This window comes from Furipterus horrens, unplaced genomic scaffold (genome assembly GCF_987537825.1).
Source record: "Furipterus horrens unplaced genomic scaffold, mFurHor1.1.pri manual_scaffold_9, whole genome shotgun sequence".
Lineage (NCBI taxonomy): Eukaryota > Metazoa > Chordata > Mammalia > Chiroptera > Furipteridae > Furipterus > Furipterus horrens.
In genome coordinates, this window is record NW_028327179.1 from 8,825,696 (window position 1) to 8,843,929 (window position 18,234).

An 18,234-nucleotide genomic window follows, 5' to 3' on the forward strand; every position below is an offset into this window, starting at 1 on the left:
TCCATACCAGCCCACAGTCTAAGATCCCTCCCATCTTCCTGAGTCTTGGAAGTAAAGCGGCTCTTTGCAACAATGTATCCAGCCACTAGCTCCAGGCATGCAAGGGCATCCTGAAAGCTGCTTCCTGCTGCCTATCTCCCAGCCGAAAACTCTGGGGTTTGTTTTTGGACTCCCCTGTTTCTGTACAACCACACTGCGTCCTCTCCACTTGGGCCCTGCCCCTCCTACCTGTCTGGATGAGTATTTCTTCTTTATGTCTTTGTTTGCTGGACTTCCGTGCAGCTCGATTTCTGGAACTTCTGATTGTCTCTAGTTTTGAGGTGCTTGTGTTCCTTCTTAGTTGTGGAGGGAGACGCAGCATGTCTTTCTAGGCCTCCATCTTGGCCCGAAGTCAAGAAGAGACATTCTTGTCATCAGTGCTTACAGTCTGTTGGGGGGAGGGGACATCACTATAGCGTTTCTTTCAAATGAAGGATGGCAGTTCCATCAAGGCCTTGCACTTGTCGCTGCACCCACAAGCCCCCAGAGACCCTCACTGCAGGCAAGGCTGGTTTTGTCCCCAAAGCCAATGTCCCATACTTTCACCTCCCGGTCTCTGCACAACAGGGGAGAAGGGAGGAGGGCCTGGCAGAGCACGTTCTGGCAGCCTCGGTCCCTCGGACATCGGGGGCCTGCTTCCTGTGTGGGAGAGAAGAGACCTCACCAGGAGTTGGAGTGATTCAAAGGCCACCCACTGTCACTTATCCCCAGAGTCCTCTCCAGGCGGCTCTTTGTTAGGTGGGGCAAAGGGTTTATGTTTATGGTGCTTTCAAGGCACCGTTGGGCCCCTTTCATTGCAGGACAGAGGTTGCACCCTGAGCTGTGCAGGAGCCAATGCCCCTTCCGTGTTTTAAAAGGAGCCTGTTACAGCCCCCACTTTCACAGTCCGCTCAGATGCCTCCGACCCTTAAAGCCTCCCTGTCGGCAGGCTCCGCCGGCAGCCACGGCGCCCCCCCCCCCATTCCCCCCCCCCCCCATGGAAGCTCTGGCTTCCCATCAATTACACTCATTCATGGGAAACCCAGTTCCTGACACCACCCAATTTAAAGAGGTACTTCAAAGTCATTTGTTTGCAATTACCTGGCTTACTACAGTTACCTCCTGCCACTAATCACCAGGGGGAGCAGGGGACAGTTTCTTTTCCAGGGGGAAACTGGCCCTTTAAAAAGGACAGATGCATGAACAGCTAATAAACTTTAATTCTATTAAGTATGCTAATAGAGATATGCGTAAGCTGTTCTGGCTTGTCCTTAATCCTGCTTGGGTGTTTGGGAAAGCATCTTGTAGCCAGGACTTGCAGGGTACCTGGGCTGGAACCTAGAAGAAGGGGTTGTACAATATTTAGAAACAGGAAACAGGGAGAAGAGGGATAGTATGCAGAGCCCAGGTTATGTGTATTTGAGGGGAGAGTCCTTTGGTTATCAAAGCAAACTCCAGTTAGTGGGGGAGGGGAGAATTGAATCTCTGCTCACCTTGTGCTCTTTGGCAAATGCAGGTAGATTCTTTGAGAAAATTCCATTTGGGGTATGGTAATGCACATCACGGAGCTGATGCAAAGAACAGAAATAATATATGCATGTGCGAAGCAGGGAGGCTGGAGCCTGCATGTGGCTGGTGCCTGTAAGTGGAAAGAAAAGTGGAATGCAAAGTTGAGAAGGTGCTGGTGAAATGCCCACCCATAACTAATACTTCAGTGTTTTAGTCCAGTTCAGTGACTATTTGGCTGATGTTAGGAAACACCAGTTTGCATCTGTTTTCCCGTTAGGGATCGGTTTCATTAGCTGACTCCGGGCTGTTTTGCCCATTGTTCTTTTTTAGAAAACACTGACTTCACAAATACTTCGCTGCGTGGGGCACTTGACAGATGTTGTTATTAAACTGATCAGATATGGGATTGGATCTAAAGTCTTTATTTTATTAATCAGTCTAATTTACAAAGCTAGGTAGGCCAGAACCGAAAAATTAAATCAGTATTTTTTACAGCTCCAAGCTGAAAATTATTATTTCCAAACACACATGTATAGGTATAACAGTTTGCAGGTGTGATCAATGATGATACATTTCCATTCTTTATTTAATACTTTTTAAACCTTTTTTTATGGTGTAAGAATGACTTATGTTTAGGTTATAGTGCTGAAATATAAATAAAAAAATATATAGAAAAAATAAAAATCACAGTCTCTCAAGCCAGATATAATTCTTGTAGAAATTCTGATGTAATTCTTTTTTATTTGATTTACTATTCATTTATATACCATAGTTGAATCATTCCTCTACTGAGCATTTTGTTTTCAACTCTTTATTATTGTAACGTAATTATGAACAGGTAAGTTCAAAAATCTTTGAGCCCACCACTGATTATTTGTCTAGGATAAATTTCTGCATGTGGAATTATTTTGTCAAAGGAAATGAAAAAAGTTGAAAGCTTGATATCTATTAGCAAATTTTTCTCAGAAACTTATTTTAAACCTATATTCCCTTCCAGTAGAAGTATAGTGAGAATACCTATTTTCCCCTTCATATTTCCTATTAAGATTTTTATATTTTTATTGATTCATAATAACTCTTTATATATTAAGGATGGTAATTCTTAAGTTGACAAAATATCTTGCAATTTCTGCCCTACCCATTTGTCATATGCCTTTTAATTTTGTTTATAGTCTTTTAAAATACATCCTACTTCTATTTTACTAGAAATTATCATTATGTTTTTTATTGGATTATGTTTTGATCAGTGTAAATATCAAAGAGTGTGTAGTGATATTCCTTGCAAATGCTGATAAATTTATTGAATTTTTACTTATTTTCTCCATATTCACTAAATTTTATTGAAATAGCATGAGATTTTCAATCTAGGTGATTATAAGTGAATTGTTATAATTAAATTATGATTTAATATTATTTTAAATATTTGCATCAAGTTTTACTTCTAGCTTGGCAACAATTATTTTTAAACACTAAGATTTATAGTTTTATTGAACAGCATTAACATATTTTCCTTATTCTTAAGTTCTTAATATTGCAGTTTTCTGTCAGCTGGAGCACTTCTTTGGCTAAAACTTTCAAAAAAGACTGGGAGAACACCTCCTGAGTTCTTAGATGTTTAGAGGTACATTTCTGTCATTATTGTATATAATTGAGAGTTGACTGTTCAAAATTCATGTAGTATTTTGGTTATTTTTTCAGTTGGTAGTTTTGTTTTCTTTCTCTCTCTCTCTGTTTGTAAATAGTTTAAGTAGTCATTTCAGAAAATTATATCAAAGGATAACTAGCCCAATGCTATTTTAACCAAGCGCCCATAGTATCATTATTCAGAAAGGCAGATTAAATGAAGAAACCAGTGTATTTCTCCACAAGTGCACAGACATTCCGTGTGGGATAGAAATAGCTCTCAGGAGGATTGTGATTTGTGGATGGTAAGGGCTCTGCTCTGCTTTAACTCTTCAGCTGCTTGCTTTTGGCCAGTTCATCACATCACAGATAGTCTGCAATGGGCTTGGTCTACACATTTGCTCTCCGCTGGTCCAGAAGCCTAGGAGTGCCAGGGATGTTAGCTCTGGGACCCGAAAATTTAATTCTCTGCACAAACGCCATCGCTGAAATCTGTAAACACATACAAATTAATTGTACTCTCCCCTACTTTTTCTCAATGGAGAAAAGTTTTATGTGTATTAGTAATTTCACCCTGAAAATATAAGGGAATCTGATTACAGTGGAACAGACCTGTCCCCTGTTAATTTAATTTCTTTTTTCTTATTGATGCGCATGCTTGTTTTTGTCTACATATTTTGAGTAATATCACTTTGGGTGCTGGTGGTTGATCACATTAATATTAGCTATTTCAGAAATACAAGGAGGAGGTTGAGGTAGGGAACATGAAGGGCAATGCAGAGCCACCCACGTGGAACGCAGTTGCTGCAGAGAAAGGAATCACAGAGTTGATTTTGATGTCATAAGAGCTACCATTCATTAATTGAAATATTAATTGCCTGCTGCCAGCTGTAGCTGAGCAAAAGCAGATTTGTTTCTGAAACATGCTCCCTGCCCAGTTTTCATATTTTTGCTAGATTTCCCATAGAAAATTGCTCTGACTCAGTTGTCAAAGGAATTTTTCTTGCTCAGATAATATTTTATGCTCTTTTGTAGCAAACCAGACTTGAACACCTTCAGTTTTTAATCGTAATTATTTTTAATTTGTGGATGTTTTGAATGTTGAAAGCTTGCTACAGATTCAGAAGAGGTTCTGTGAGGGGATTATAAATTATTTTATCTGAAGCCTGACTAGGAGTGAACTCTCTTCCCTCACGTCTCAGCTTCTCCTCTCTGCATAGTAAGAACAATCATCTTTCTACTCACCTACATTAGTGGTCAAGGAAACCAACATTTGTCAAATGGCTACTCTTTCAGGATAGGACTTTATTTTTGTATGCTTCCTGTTCTTGACACCAGTCCAGATCGCTGACGATGGAATATGTAGAAGTCAGGCTCGTTGGCAGAGAGAGTGAATCACACCGATTGTGTACATTTCATTTAGTCAACAGATACTCCATGAGCATCTGCTATGTGTCAGGTGCTGTAACAAGCACTGAGGATTTCAGGGTAGGGATGACATTTGACCTTTGTCCTCCGGGGACTACAGAAGGATGAGAGGAAGTCTGGATGAATGTTCTCGGTGGCCTTCTGTGGCCCTGCCATCAGAAGCATGCCATCCTGCCAGCTTCTCCTGCAAGGCCATTCTTTGACTCTTCAGTTATACCTTCTGTAGAAGTCAGAAGACATATTATATGATATATGTACATAATTATGTTATTTTGTAAAGAAATCTTTCATTACCTTTTCACTATAAATGAAAAATACCTCCTGTTGGGAAAGTAAACTGTCACGAACTATTGAATGGCAATCATTTAAATTTAAATCAGTGCTCGTTAATCCTGACTGTGTATTAGAATCATCTGGAGAGCGTTTACAACGCCCTATTCTTGCTTTTCTCCCTCCAGAATCTGATTTGTTTCGTCTGGGGGGAGGCGAGGGCATTGGTTTGGACGGGTAGATGGATGAATCAGTGAAAGGATGAACGAAAACCGCATAATGTATTAAAGAGGACATCTGAGCCAGGCGGCAAAAGTAAAATGAGGTCCGCAAAGCCCGTGGACATGCCCGGCTGCACCAGATGTGGGCTTTGTGCTCTTTAGCAGCTAAAACAAAGGGAAAGGGGGCCCCGTGTATAACCACTCTGGTGCCCGTTAGATTAAAAATGAACTTGTTGTCTATGCGAGTCAGCTTTTGTCAGGACCAAGACAAACCAAGGGAAATAAAGAGGACCCCTGAGGATGAGGTATAGGACATCCTGCTCACATCTAGAGAGAAAAAAAAGAATAATGTTTTCCATAATGGCGGTTGGTGGCACGGTCTGGAAGGCCTAGGGAGTGAATCACGTGCTAAATGGGGTGAGTCTCTAGGTCAGCAGGGAGGAAGGGTCTGTTAGTGGCCCTCCAGGTATGTGGTTTCCTACAACCCAGCTCCACTCCACAGCCTCCGGGACCCTGCGTGACCTCAACCCTGCATGTCCTTGGTCATTTGACCGCAACACCTGTCATGGACCCCTTGCTTAATTTGCTTTAGCCATATTGGCTGACTCAGTGTCCCTTGAACATCTCAAATCCATTCTCACCTCGTGGCCTTGCTTTTGTTTAGTTTCTCGGCCTGGAATTCCATTTTCCCTAAATATTGTGTGGCCGAGAGTTCACCATGCAGAATTTTATCAAATGTCACCTTCTTTACCTCTTTATGTAATTCCTCCTCCCTCCCTCACACTGGTCGTGTTCTGTCATCTTAACTTTGCTTAACGTTTTCAAAAAATCTTTATTTATTGATTTTAGAGAGAGGGAGGAAGGAAGAGAACCATCGATCTGTTGCTCCACTTATTTATGCCTTCATTGTTTGATTCTGGTGTGCGCCCTAACCAGGGATCGAACCCACAAACTTGGCACATCAGGACGGCACGCTAGCCAACTGAGCAACCCAGCCAGGGCCTCTGCTTAACATTTTTACAAAGCCCTTGTCACCATCGGAAATCATCTTAGTGATTTATATACTTAATAACGGTCTTCTCTACTCGGTAATTCTGCTTGCTGCCGTGTGCCCAGTGCCTAAAATGGTAGCTGCTCAACTGATATTGGTTGAATGAATAAACCAGTGTTTTCATAAATACTTGACCATCTTCATTTATACTGTTTTTGATTAAACACGGAGGCAGGCCCTTTCCCAGTGAACTGAATGGGAAGCCAGTCTGACATCCTCTCATGAAAGGGGAGGGAGGACACAGATGAGGTTATGGCCAAACTAAACGCCACCTCTGGCCTGTGGACAGTGTGCAGGCCATGGTTTTTGGAGACTTAATTGTCCTCTCCCTACTTTTAACTTTACAGTGACCTGAAACTGTATTATTCTAGTGGTGGTGATTTTTTTCCTGGCTTTTTGTTTTCTAATCATTCGCTTATGTTTAAACTCCAGGTCCTAAGCAAACCTGCACAGACCTCAGTTTTTATTGTCACTGTGGGAGAGTTTTGTGGTCTCTGTGCCTTATTCCACATCTGTGACACAGGGTGACAATAATAGCAGCTACCCCCTAAGGTCATTTTGAGAATGAAAGGAAATGATCCTTGAAAAGCATTTAGCATAATACCTGGCATAGAAGACACACTGATAAGTTATTGATGATAATAATAATAGTTATAATGCCAGTTACAGTACTGGTTCATTACTTATTATGATTGTAACTTTCCCCCGTCCCCTCTCCTAACCCACTGATTCTGGAAATAACAGTAACCATGACCTGGCTTGATTTATTTCTTGAATGTAAATGCCAGTGTGAGTTGAATTAACTGAAAATAAACCCAAAACACCCAGTAGCACCTTAGATCATTTTAGTGTATTATTGACAGTGCCAGTAATAGGTTTTGTGCAAAGAGGCAATTCTCCTAATGGCGTGACCTCTCTTTATCTTCTCCACGCCTTGTAAAACTTGCCGTGGACGCAGAGGAGAAGGCCAAGAAGGAAGCCGAGGAAAAAGCCCGCCTGGCGGCTGAGGAGAAGCGAAAGGAAGCGGAAGCCAAGAACCAGGCAGAGGAAGGCACAGCTGGGGAGGCTGAGAAGAAGACATCTGGGGGAACTCAGAGTCACGTCAATGGGACACGCCCCAACAAAAGCGACAACTCTCGTGGACAAAACTCCAAAGCTGAGACGTCATCGGGAGAAAAGCAATGGAATGGTGAGTGGAATTGCCCCAGGGAAAGGCTCTTTTCCGAGTATGAATGACATGATGAATGGAGTTTGGCAGACTACTGTGCCCGCCATGAGGACCGTTCAGAGGGCAGGGCTTCCCCGTGTCTGGTTGCTGCTGACCCCGCCTCCCTGGGCTGTGGATCCATTATCACCTGGTCAGAAGCAGCCGTTCTCTCTGGGGGAGAGTTATTCCTTTGGGACTCTTCTCCATTGTTCTGGAGACTGCCCAGTGCCTGCCTGCCCAGCGGGGGAATGACTATGAATGATCCCAGGACATTCCTGAGTGCTTATGGCCAGAGTGGGTGACTGGAAGGTCAGCCTGCCATATCCACTCTCCCCTAGCAGGGCCGGGCCTCAGTCTGCCCACGGTGCATTCCTATACAGCACATCCATAGATCCACAGATGAATTTTGATAGGCGTTGGGGTAACCCGCCAGCCCAGTTTTCCTGAGCCTGGGTTTTTTTTCTGGGATGCAGGGCTTTCAGTTTTAAAACTGGAACAGTTCCAGGCATATTGGGACGAGCTGGTCACCAGAGTGTGCAAACAGTTGCTGATTTCTTACATTTAATGCCACAAGTATTTATTGATTAACAACTATATACCAAGCGCTGTGCTCGGCACTGGGGACTTAGAAATGGAGAAGTCATCAGAAGTCCATGATTTCTCAGGGTATGTAGATGTCTTTAGAAGTAATTCTAGGACCATGTGAGCAAGTGACAGTGGTGGCATTGCAGATGAATGCCCATGGGGACGCGTGCAAAGAGACGTTAGTGCTATTGGATTAGAGGATTGTGGGATAGCAGTAAATGTCAAGGAAGGCTTCAGGAGAAGGTGATGCCTGAGCTGCAGTCTTACGTCCTGAAGTTTTCTGGTCAGGTGGGACACAGGAACTCCTCGGCCAGAGAGACCAACATGGGCTAAGACACAGGGGCATGGAATGGGTTACCTTGTCTAGGGAACGGCAGGAAGTTCATTCTCTGGAGCTTTCAAGTGTCAGGTTGTGGCAACAGAGTTTTGCAGTAAAACAAACACACCTGGATTCAGGTCCTAGCTGTATCTCTCGCTTCTGGGCGGCCTCGGCTGGGTTCCTTAACCTTCCACTCTCTCTGCAAGTTGTACAAGGGCCACTTGTGAGCTTTCAGTAATGATGATAGCAAAAGCGATGGCAGCATTTATTAACTGTACACCAGGTGCGGTGATAAGTTCTCGCCTTACATAATCATTCTCTCACCTGCCTGGTAGGGCCAGGTGCTCTAGCTATTACTCTATGCAGCCCGGGTAAATGATTAATACGTAGAAAGTGCTTAGCACAATTCTCTCCAATTTTTCCCCAGTGATCACATATAAATGTATAATCAGAAAACAGTATTTTAATGCATATATTACTGGTAATATCTCATGTCAAGGTCCAAAGATGTTGCATAAATTGCCTCAGGTAACTTTCCCCCATGACCTCTGTAGGCATCAGGGAAGTCAGTCTGGTTCCAGGAACTGCTTGTAACTACTCTGCTTTGCACTCCGGTGCATCATAGTCCAGAAAATATGCTTAGTTTAATAAGAATTCATCATACACCTGTTGGAGTGTTAGAGAGCTATGTTGAATACCCTTTTCTTCCCCACCCGAGGTCAGAACCAGCCAAGAGAGAGGTACCAGACTCAGAAAGTTAGTGATCAGAATATTAGCTCCGTTGGAACTGGAGCTGAATTGGGAAACATGGGGTTGGCCTGCTGAGCACATGGGCTTCTTCAGACATCTCCCTGAACTGGGCTCAGCCCACCAGACTGTGGCAGGGCAGGCGGGCTCAGGGCATGCCCCCTCCCTGCCCCCCCGCCCCCCCATCCAGCACCCAGCTCCCAGCAGGCTGCTTCCGGAATGACAGAAAGGGTGCTCATCTCATGGAAAACACATCTCCGTGGGGTCAGGAGCTAGACAAATGAGGGACAGGGTTCAGCTGTGCTCCTCCTGCTGGATGAGTCTGTCCTTCACAAAGGAGGGATACGCAAGAGCTGGTGGGAGAGGCAGGACGTGTTACTTCCCGACTTTGTTATTTTAGGAGCGTGGCTTACATATGCCTTTCCCTTAATAAAATCAGTCATTATAATATCACTCACATTTAATGAATGCTTACCATGTGTCAGACATTGTTCATGAGATTTCATGTACACCAAATCATTTAAAAATCCTAACCATGCTGTGCGGTGCATAGTCTCATTTCCTTTGTTTTTTTTTCTTTTTTTGCAAATGAGGAAACAGATTCAGAGAGGTCAGATCACTTGCTTAAGGTCAGGCAGCCACTAAGAAGAGAGTTCAGGTCAAATGCAGGTCTCTGTGAGCCCCAATTCAAATAATACACAGATATTTCATGTTCCCATAAAACTTTATTTATGAAAAATGAAATGTGAATTTTGTATGATTTTCACATGTCATGACATATTCTTCTTTCTTTCCCTGGCCACTTAAAAATGTTAAAAACCGTTCTTACTTTGTGGGCCATATGAAAACGGGCCAGGCTTGGCCCACAGGCCATGGTGTGCTGACTCTGGTGTGGTCAGGGAGAGAAGCCAAAGAACACGCACCTGCTGGTCACAGAGGGGGTTATCAGTTCTGTGAGAGGGGAGTGGACAAATGCCCAGAGAGGGCAGAGGTGGCAGTAACTTGTTCTGAAGCTGGTTAGGGGGAGCCTGGGTGAATTTCACAAATGTGTTTATTTCCCGTAGTGAGCGAAAGTCTACCATTTTCCTTAAAAATTAAGTATAAAATGAGAGGTGGGAAAAGAAATCAATTTAGAGCAGTAATCAGAAAGGCTAATGGTGGTGCGGGGCTCTGTTACGGCAGCCTAATTAAAATGATTTATAATGGCCTGGGAAGGCTTTTCTGTTTCCCACTGCTTGAAGAACAGCTCACATCGGCCATTACTCCGTTGACAGCCCATGGGAAATTACCTAATGGGTTTCGTTCAAGGAGCATCATCCAACAGTGGGTGTCGCTTTCCCGGCACCCTTCTTTGTGGCTGCCTGAGGCATTTTCTGGATTAGAGCTGGAGGACACTGGTTGAGTGGGGTCTAGGGTTTGGTCCCCTGGCAGTGACTATGGGACCTTCTAAGCTTTGGTCTCCATCAGGGCATGTCCCCCCTTGGCCTCCCCAGCCCTGACCCAGGAGAAGGCAGGCTGTGATGGGCTGCTGGGTAGCATCTGGCAAATGGAACCACTCCTGCTGACTTCTGGAATACATTCTGATCTTGGCTGCCACTGTAAGTAAAGCTGCGGTCCAGGGCAACCTGAAAGGCTTAATGCAGAGTACATTAGGGGTTTGAAGGCTCATTAAGTAAGGAAAGGTCGTTTTCCTGCAGAGAATGAGTTTGATTATAAGGCTCAAGATCCTTGAGTCCATCTCTCTTTCCTTAAAACAGGGATGAGCCAGTATATGGACTGTGTCATCGTACCTCAGGGGGGAATTAGTCTGTTTTGACAATTGGCTGTGGTAGAGGGTAGTGAGGACATCCTTTACCTAAACTCCTCTTGTTTGTGGCCACCCCTCCCCCTCGATCCCTCCAGCAGGGACCTCCCATTTCAGCATTAAGAATCAGGGGAAATTTGGAGAGTTTATTGGCTTCTCACTTAGCTTAGGATTTGTCCCATTTCATTAAAGGTACTTATTTTGTAGAATACGTCTCAGCCCAAACTGGCCTTGCATTAGTCTTAGATAACCATTTATGAATCTGAAGGGAACATCAACAGAAGCTTGAAATCTAAATCCTGAGCTTCATAGGGACATTGCCGTGGACGGTAGCCTGGCCTCTAGACTCAGACCCAATGATGTATGTTGTGGGAGATGACTCTGTGCTTTAGGTTCCATGGCCATAAAATGGCGATGATAGGAGTTTCACATCAATTCTTTATAAGGTCGACGTAAGCAGAATCACTCTGTGGAAAGATCTCTTGCCCATTTGTTCAAAAACTGTCAGACAAGTGGCTTAAGCCAGGTCCATGGGAGACACGAGGAGCAGTGTCACTGCCAGGGGGAGGCCACATGCAAGGTCGGGGGCGGAAGTGGGGCTGGGGTGGTGTCCAGAGCACAGGCAGGTGGGCAGTCACTGCCTTCAACACATGCGCTGACCAGTGCGTGACAGGGTGGCCGCGGTGAAGGAAAACTCAGGCTTGCAAGACATCCTCAAGCGTTTGGTGACTTTGTTATTCAGCAGATTGATCATTTCGTGGATTAAACATTGACAGATTTGTCTCCTTGCAAGAATAGCACCTTCTTCATGGGCTTGTTACAAGAATTGAAGGGAGTGATGCCTATGAAGCATTCAGCACACTGCCTGGCACTAAGAAAACAAAACAGATCAATGTATCTTGGGCCCTGCTTGCTCCTTTCTGGTTACAATTATCAGTAGGGTCCTTTTGCTTCAATAAGTACCAGTATTTTAGTGGTAATATATTCTTGGTTTTACGCAGGCTAAAAAGAAAGCTATTAGTAATTGGTAAGAAAAACATCCAAAATTTGGAAGAATAATGCTGGGGCCAGGGGTGCCATGTTTTCAATGCCTCATTGGCGTATTGTTGAGCAGACTTGCTGAGGCAGCATTTATCTTCGGCGGGCATCTGCAAACTTCTTCTGTGAAGGGCTAGATAGTAAATGGTCCTGGCTTTGCGTGTCTCCGTTGCAACTCTTCAACCCTGCCATTGCAGTAGGAAAGCAGCCGTAGGCAAAATAGAAAGGCATCGGTGTGGCCATGTTCCAATAAAACTTTATTTACAGAAAGAGGTAGCAGGCCAGACATGCTCAGGGCCCATAATTTGCTGACCCCTATTCTAGGGGAACATGACTTTGTTTAACTTTGTTATTTACTATTTGATTCAAGCTAAGGCATTGTGAAGTTATATGCTAACTTGTAGATATTTGACTGGTAGAGGAGATAACCCCAAAGGTTATGGTTTTATTGACTTGTAGGGCATAACCAGGTTTGTCTCTAACCTAGCAGTCTAATTTTAACATATTTCTAAAGTACCTAGATCTTAGAGACCCCTGGAGCCATACTTAATATCTGACTAATTTCCTCATAAATTTAAATGTTTTTTTTTTTTTTTTTTTTTTTGCTGTTTTCATGCAGTATTTGTATGCATGGTGCTTTTAACATTTATGAATTACATTTCTGCAAACTCCTTAATTAGAATGTCATTTATAACTCTGTTTTAGAATAATAACAACAGTCATTGAGTGAGCCGTCAGATACCGCATTCAATACTTGAAATGCATCTGCCCATATGCCATTATGCCTACAAAGTAGATATTAACATCCCATTTCACAGATAAGGAGACTGAAGCATATGAAAGCTAAAAAGCTTTTAATCATGGTCACTTACATTTCACCCAGGCTTTTCCTCACTGCACAGCCTAACAATAAAGTTGAATTGCCTTTCTTGATGATAAACACCATTGACTTAGGTACAACCCTGTTTCACAGGAACTTTCAATCTTAATTTCCATATCATAAACCAATATCCAGGGCCTAATCTGTGGTTTCAAGGATATTTACACTCAGACATGTACGCCCTTGTGACTAGAATTATGCTGTACTTTTTAAAAACCTTGACACGTTTAAAGATATTTATGACTTCCTCCTTAGCTGTCTACATATTCTGTTTTTGTCGTGTTTATTATTTGCAGGTGACTTGAAAGATGGTAAAAATAAGGCAGACAAGAAGGATCCATCCAATGTCGGAAATGATTCAAAGAAAACAGATGGTAAGGGCATAATTCTCATTACATTTTCCATAAAAGTGCAATTTAATGCCGGCTTGTTAGAATTTTACCTGAAATTGAAATTGTGGTTGTTAATATATTCTCATATTACACCCTGGAAAAACACTATATTTAAGGAGTACTGTTATTCCTTTTTCAATAATATACAAATTATTGTTGTATCTCTTCCCCTCCACCATACTTTCTCCATTCCAAATGCATTCTATACTTTCTTTTCCCACTGCCATTGTTCACTGTAAACTTTATAAAAAGTTGATTCTGGACGTGCTGATTATAATGGGATAGAATGTGAGTCTTTGATCGTGAATTGTGCAGTATAAGTGAGAACTGTCCCATGTTTTCAGTTTCCACCCTTTTTACCTTTAATGAGTTATTACTGTCGCTAAACACAAAAACAGCAGTGTGCTCCGTGCTATCATTATGTCGGGAGGCCCACACACTGAAGAACATGCATGGCTGTCGAAGGCGGTGACAACCCCAAACCGGTTAGAACCAGCCTTGCAGTGTGCTTCATGAACACCCGAAACACCATCCCCCTCTTTCTCAACCCGCATAGTTCACACTTTGCGTCCTACCTCCCCGGAGACGTTGTATGAGAGGATAAGCTCCTCTTGACTTGTTTGGTTATAACGCCGTTGAGAACTGGTGCTGGGCGTCAGGATGAGGAGGAAGGAGACGTCTGAACACAACTCCCCACACGTACTCATATGCAGGAAATGAGTCTCAAAAATTTCCTCTAAGATCGTTCCAATAATTCAGCTCAGGGGTCTTATCACAGACGATCTGGAAAGCGCATGTGCTATTTTTCACCAAGTTGGGCAGTTGAAAACCTCTTACCTAGTAAATATACCACTCTATAATGATTGTGACTAAGATGTGAATTACATGGAGATAATGTAGAATTCTCTTACCAGACTCTGTTAGGGGTAAAGTGTGTTTAAATACTAGAGACTTTTTGCCATGTATCATTAGCTCCAAGTCAAGGTAACACAAACCAGAAAATGTATAGTAGTGAATGGTGTTAGCTCTAAACACGTCGCCTGAATACCTGGCCTATCCTGTGTCTGGCCACTTGGCGCATGGAATTCCTATGGTATAAAGCCCCAACAAAGTAAACCAAGTCCCAAGTCTTTAATATGGTTCCTTGAATTTTGTTACATTTTTGTATTGTGCTACCAATATTCGTTATAATGTTGTCATGTGGGCATTGGGATTGAATTTTATTATTTTCATTAAGCGCTTTTATTTTACCTGTGCCCTTTTTAACCAAATTGCCCCCAAGTATTTAAAATAATTACACAGGTTTTGTGGAGGGGGGGTGATGAAACAGGTATTACGTTCCATTTTACAAGTAAGTGTAAGGCTTGATTGTTTAGTGACCTGGATTTTGATCCCATGGGGTGGTGAACAGATGCAGTAAATAAAGAAGAGACATTTTCTAACAACTGTCCATTTTTCTCTTCAGATGGGGTCTGGTAGGTTCATACATTTTCAGGTTAGTACCCAAACAGGGGTCTATCGACAAACATGACGTCGGTCATTATCAATGCTTTGATATCATCAGTACTGAGATCACTCATCTCTAGTTACTGTGCTGTCTTAGCCCAGAATCTTTACCAGGACTAAAGCTAAGTCTTGGTGGCATGAAGTAGCAAAGGATTTGATCAGTCTCACGTACCCCTTCCCCTTTGGTCATCAAAGCAATCTACTTCAGAATTTTTAAAATGGTATATAGGTTAGTAGATTTATTAATTTTGAAAAACTATCTAGTAACAACCAGATACATTTTGAACATTCCCTTTTAATGGACCCTATTATATGTGATGACTGTGGGGGTCAATTTAACTAACTTTATGCCCCGAGCCCTGATCCAACCCCTGGGAACCAAGGGTGACCAGCTCTGATTTTTGAGAGGGTGTATCCAAGCACAGTTCGGTGCCCAGTGTGCTCAAACCCACTGGGGTTTAAAGTTTCAATATTGTATGCCTTTAGAATGAAATTCCGTGGAAAGTGGACCAGAGCTGGTGATTCTCAAACCTGGATGAGCGGAGGCATGTGAGAGGGAGGGAGCATGAGTTGAAAGGGTACATTACCTCCTGGCATAATGAGCACATTGCACCCGTGCGTTACCTCTGGCAGGCTGCTGCAGCCCTAGCTTTCTGACTGATAAGGGGTTAATTTCCAAAATTTATGAAGAACTTCCACAACTCAACACCAAGAAACAAACAATGTATCTAATTAAAATATGGGCCAGGGACCTGAATAGACACTTCTCTAAAGAGGGCATACAGTTGCCCAACAGACATGTGAAATGATGCTCAGTGTCACTAATGATCAGAGCTACAACGATAAGCTGTCACTTCACACCGGTCAGAGTGGCCGTCATCAATGAATCAACAAACAGCAAGTGCTGGCGAGGATGTGGAGAAAGGGGAACCCTCTGCACTGCGGGTGGGAGTGCAGACTGGGGCAGCCACTGCGGAAAACAGTAGGGAGTTTCCTCAAAAAAAAAAAAAAAAAAAATTGGAACTGCCTCTTGAGCCAGGAATTCCACTTCTGGGAATACATCTGAAGAAACCTGAAACATGGATTCAGAAGCATATATGCACCCCTCTGTTCATAGCAGTGCTATTTACAATAATCAAGATTTGGAGGCAGCCCAAGTGCCCACCAGTAGATGAGGGGATAAAAAAGTTGTACATTTACACAATGGAGTACTACTCATCCCTACAAAAGAAGGAACTCGTACCCTTTGTGACAGCATGGATGGACCTGTCAAGTATTATGCTAAGTAAAATAAACCAGTCAGAGAAAGGAAAACACCATATGATCTCACTTATATGTGGGATCTAATGAACAGAATAAACTAGCACATAATGTAGAAACAGACTCACAGATACAGAGGACACACTGACAACGGTCAGAGGGGAAAAGTGGTTAGGGGACTGGCTTAAAAAGTGAAGGGACTAAGCAAAAAAAAAAAATACAACAGTACGGTGATTGCCAGACAGATGGGAAGTCGTCGTCGTCGGCAGCCGTCCGTCTCGAGAGACGATGGTGTAGCTTCTTAAGAGTCTATCTGCACCGCCGAGAATGGTTGTGCAGTCCGACTCGGGAGTGACACAGTATCTGTCTCCTCCGTGTTGAATTGACATCTTGCGATGACGCTGGAGTGTCCTCTCCAGTGAAGCTGAAGCTACAGAGCCTGGGCAGGGTGATATGGAGGGTCTGCTGTTGCCCATGCAGCAGACCCCCCCTCTCTTCGCAGCTGAAGGATCCAAGGGAAAGACGGAGTCAATACAGCTTGGCTTCAGGTGCGCCGCAGGAGTTGCCGGTGTTGACTACAACGTCAAACCGCCTTAGGGACTCCGGCTCCGGATTTTCTGTCGGGGTTTACTCCCTTAGCCTTTCCCCTGAAGAGGTATGCCGCAAGGCAGCGGAGGTTTTTTGGAATCAGAGTTTTCCTTCTCTGATGTGCCCTGACTGGAAGATCGAACCAGCGACACTTAGCTCGCAGGCCGACGCTCAATCCACTGAGCCAAACCAGCCAGGGTGAAGATGGGAAGTGGGGGAGGGATAAATGGTGATGGAAGGAGACTTGACCTGGGTGTTGAGCATGCAATCCAGTATACAGATGATGTGTTATAGAATAGTACACTTGAAACCTGTATGGTCTTATTAATCAGTCTCACCCCAATAAATTCAACTAAAAAAAGAATGTATGTCCTTTGAAAATACCTTGCTTACTCTTAGGAAGAAATATACTAACACACAAAGATCTGGGCTTCTGAGACAAGATTCTCTCAGGGCCTAAACTTGCACAGTGTCATTGAGAGGCTTGTGGGGTACCAGATGAATGAATCATTTTTCGCAGTTCTTTTTTAGCCATATTTAAAACACCCTGGCTTCTTGAAACTGTCATAGTTTTTCTAGTTTCCCTGAAATAGGGACTTGCTCTTAACTTTACTTGCCTACATTAACAGAGATAGGAGATAGTCACTGTTTGTGTCTCCTAAAAGATTGGTTAAACTCTCTTTAAATTGATCTATAGATTCCATGTAATCTCAATTAAAATTCTAGCAGGCCTTTTTTTTTGGTAGAAATTAATAAGCTAATTATAAAGTTTATATGGAAATGCAAAGCACTCACAGTAGACAAAGCAACGTACAAAAAGAAGAGAAACATTGGCGTGGTTTCAGGACACACAAAGCTATAGTAATGCAGCATCAAGGCAGACAGATGGATCAGTGGAGAGTCTGGAGGTAGATCTACATATATAATATATGGACATCTTCTCTTTGACAAAGGACATTCCACAGAGAAAGGAAAGACATCAACAAATGGTGATGGAACAACGGAGTATCCATACGCAAAATAATGAACTATCTATATATATTTCATATTAGATACAAACGTTAACCTAAAATAGATCGTAAAATAGATTATTAACTGAAAATGATCATCAAGAGAACAATAAACATCAGTTTGAAATATAAAACTTCTGGCTAAGAATACAGGAGAAGCTCTTTGTGGTCTCAGGTTAGGCCAAGATTTTCTGCGTATGACCAGAAAAGTACAAACTGTAGAGGACAAATCGATAAGTCATACTTTATAAAAATTACAAACTTCTACAACTTCAAAAGCCTCTTTAGGAGAATTAAAATATAATCTACAGACTGAAGGAGAATAATTTCAAAAGAATGTTTGATTTCTTCTTATATTCAGGATATAAGTCAATCTTAATATTCAATAAGAAGAAGACCAACAACTCACCTAAAAGCATGCTAGAGATTTAAACAAACATTTCACCAAAGAAGATGTACCGCTAACAAATAAGCACATTAAAAGATCATAGAAGTCATTAGGGAAATGCAAATTGAAAAGCAAATAAAAAACCCATATGGAAAGAAAAGAAAACAGAACAAAACAAAACACAGCTTACATATGGGGAATGGTATATTATCGTCATCGTCGGCAGCCGTCCGTCTCGAGAGACGATGGTGTAGCTTCTTAAGAGTCTATCTGCACCGCCGAGAATGGCTGTGCAGTCCGACTCGGGAGTGACATGGTATCTGTCTCCTCCCGTGTTGAATCGACATCTTGTGATGACGCTGAAGCTACAGAGCCTGGGCAGGGTGATAT

General features: G+C 42.8%; 1 protein-coding gene across 2 annotated transcripts in view; it reads left to right on the top strand.

Annotated features, from left to right (window-relative positions):
- The window catches only part of PDE1C (phosphodiesterase 1C), a 364,455-nt gene that overhangs the window by 308,310 nt on the left and 37,911 nt on the right, over window positions 1–18,234 (top strand). For both annotated transcript variants that reach the window (XM_090287041.1, XM_090287042.1), the window contains 2 exons: window positions 7,079–7,309; window positions 12,997–13,074. In XM_090287041.1, coding sequence (XP_090143167.1) covers window positions 7,079–7,309; window positions 12,997–13,074 — 309 coding nt within the window. The remainder of the gene's footprint in view (window positions 1–7,078; window positions 7,310–12,996; window positions 13,075–18,234) is intronic.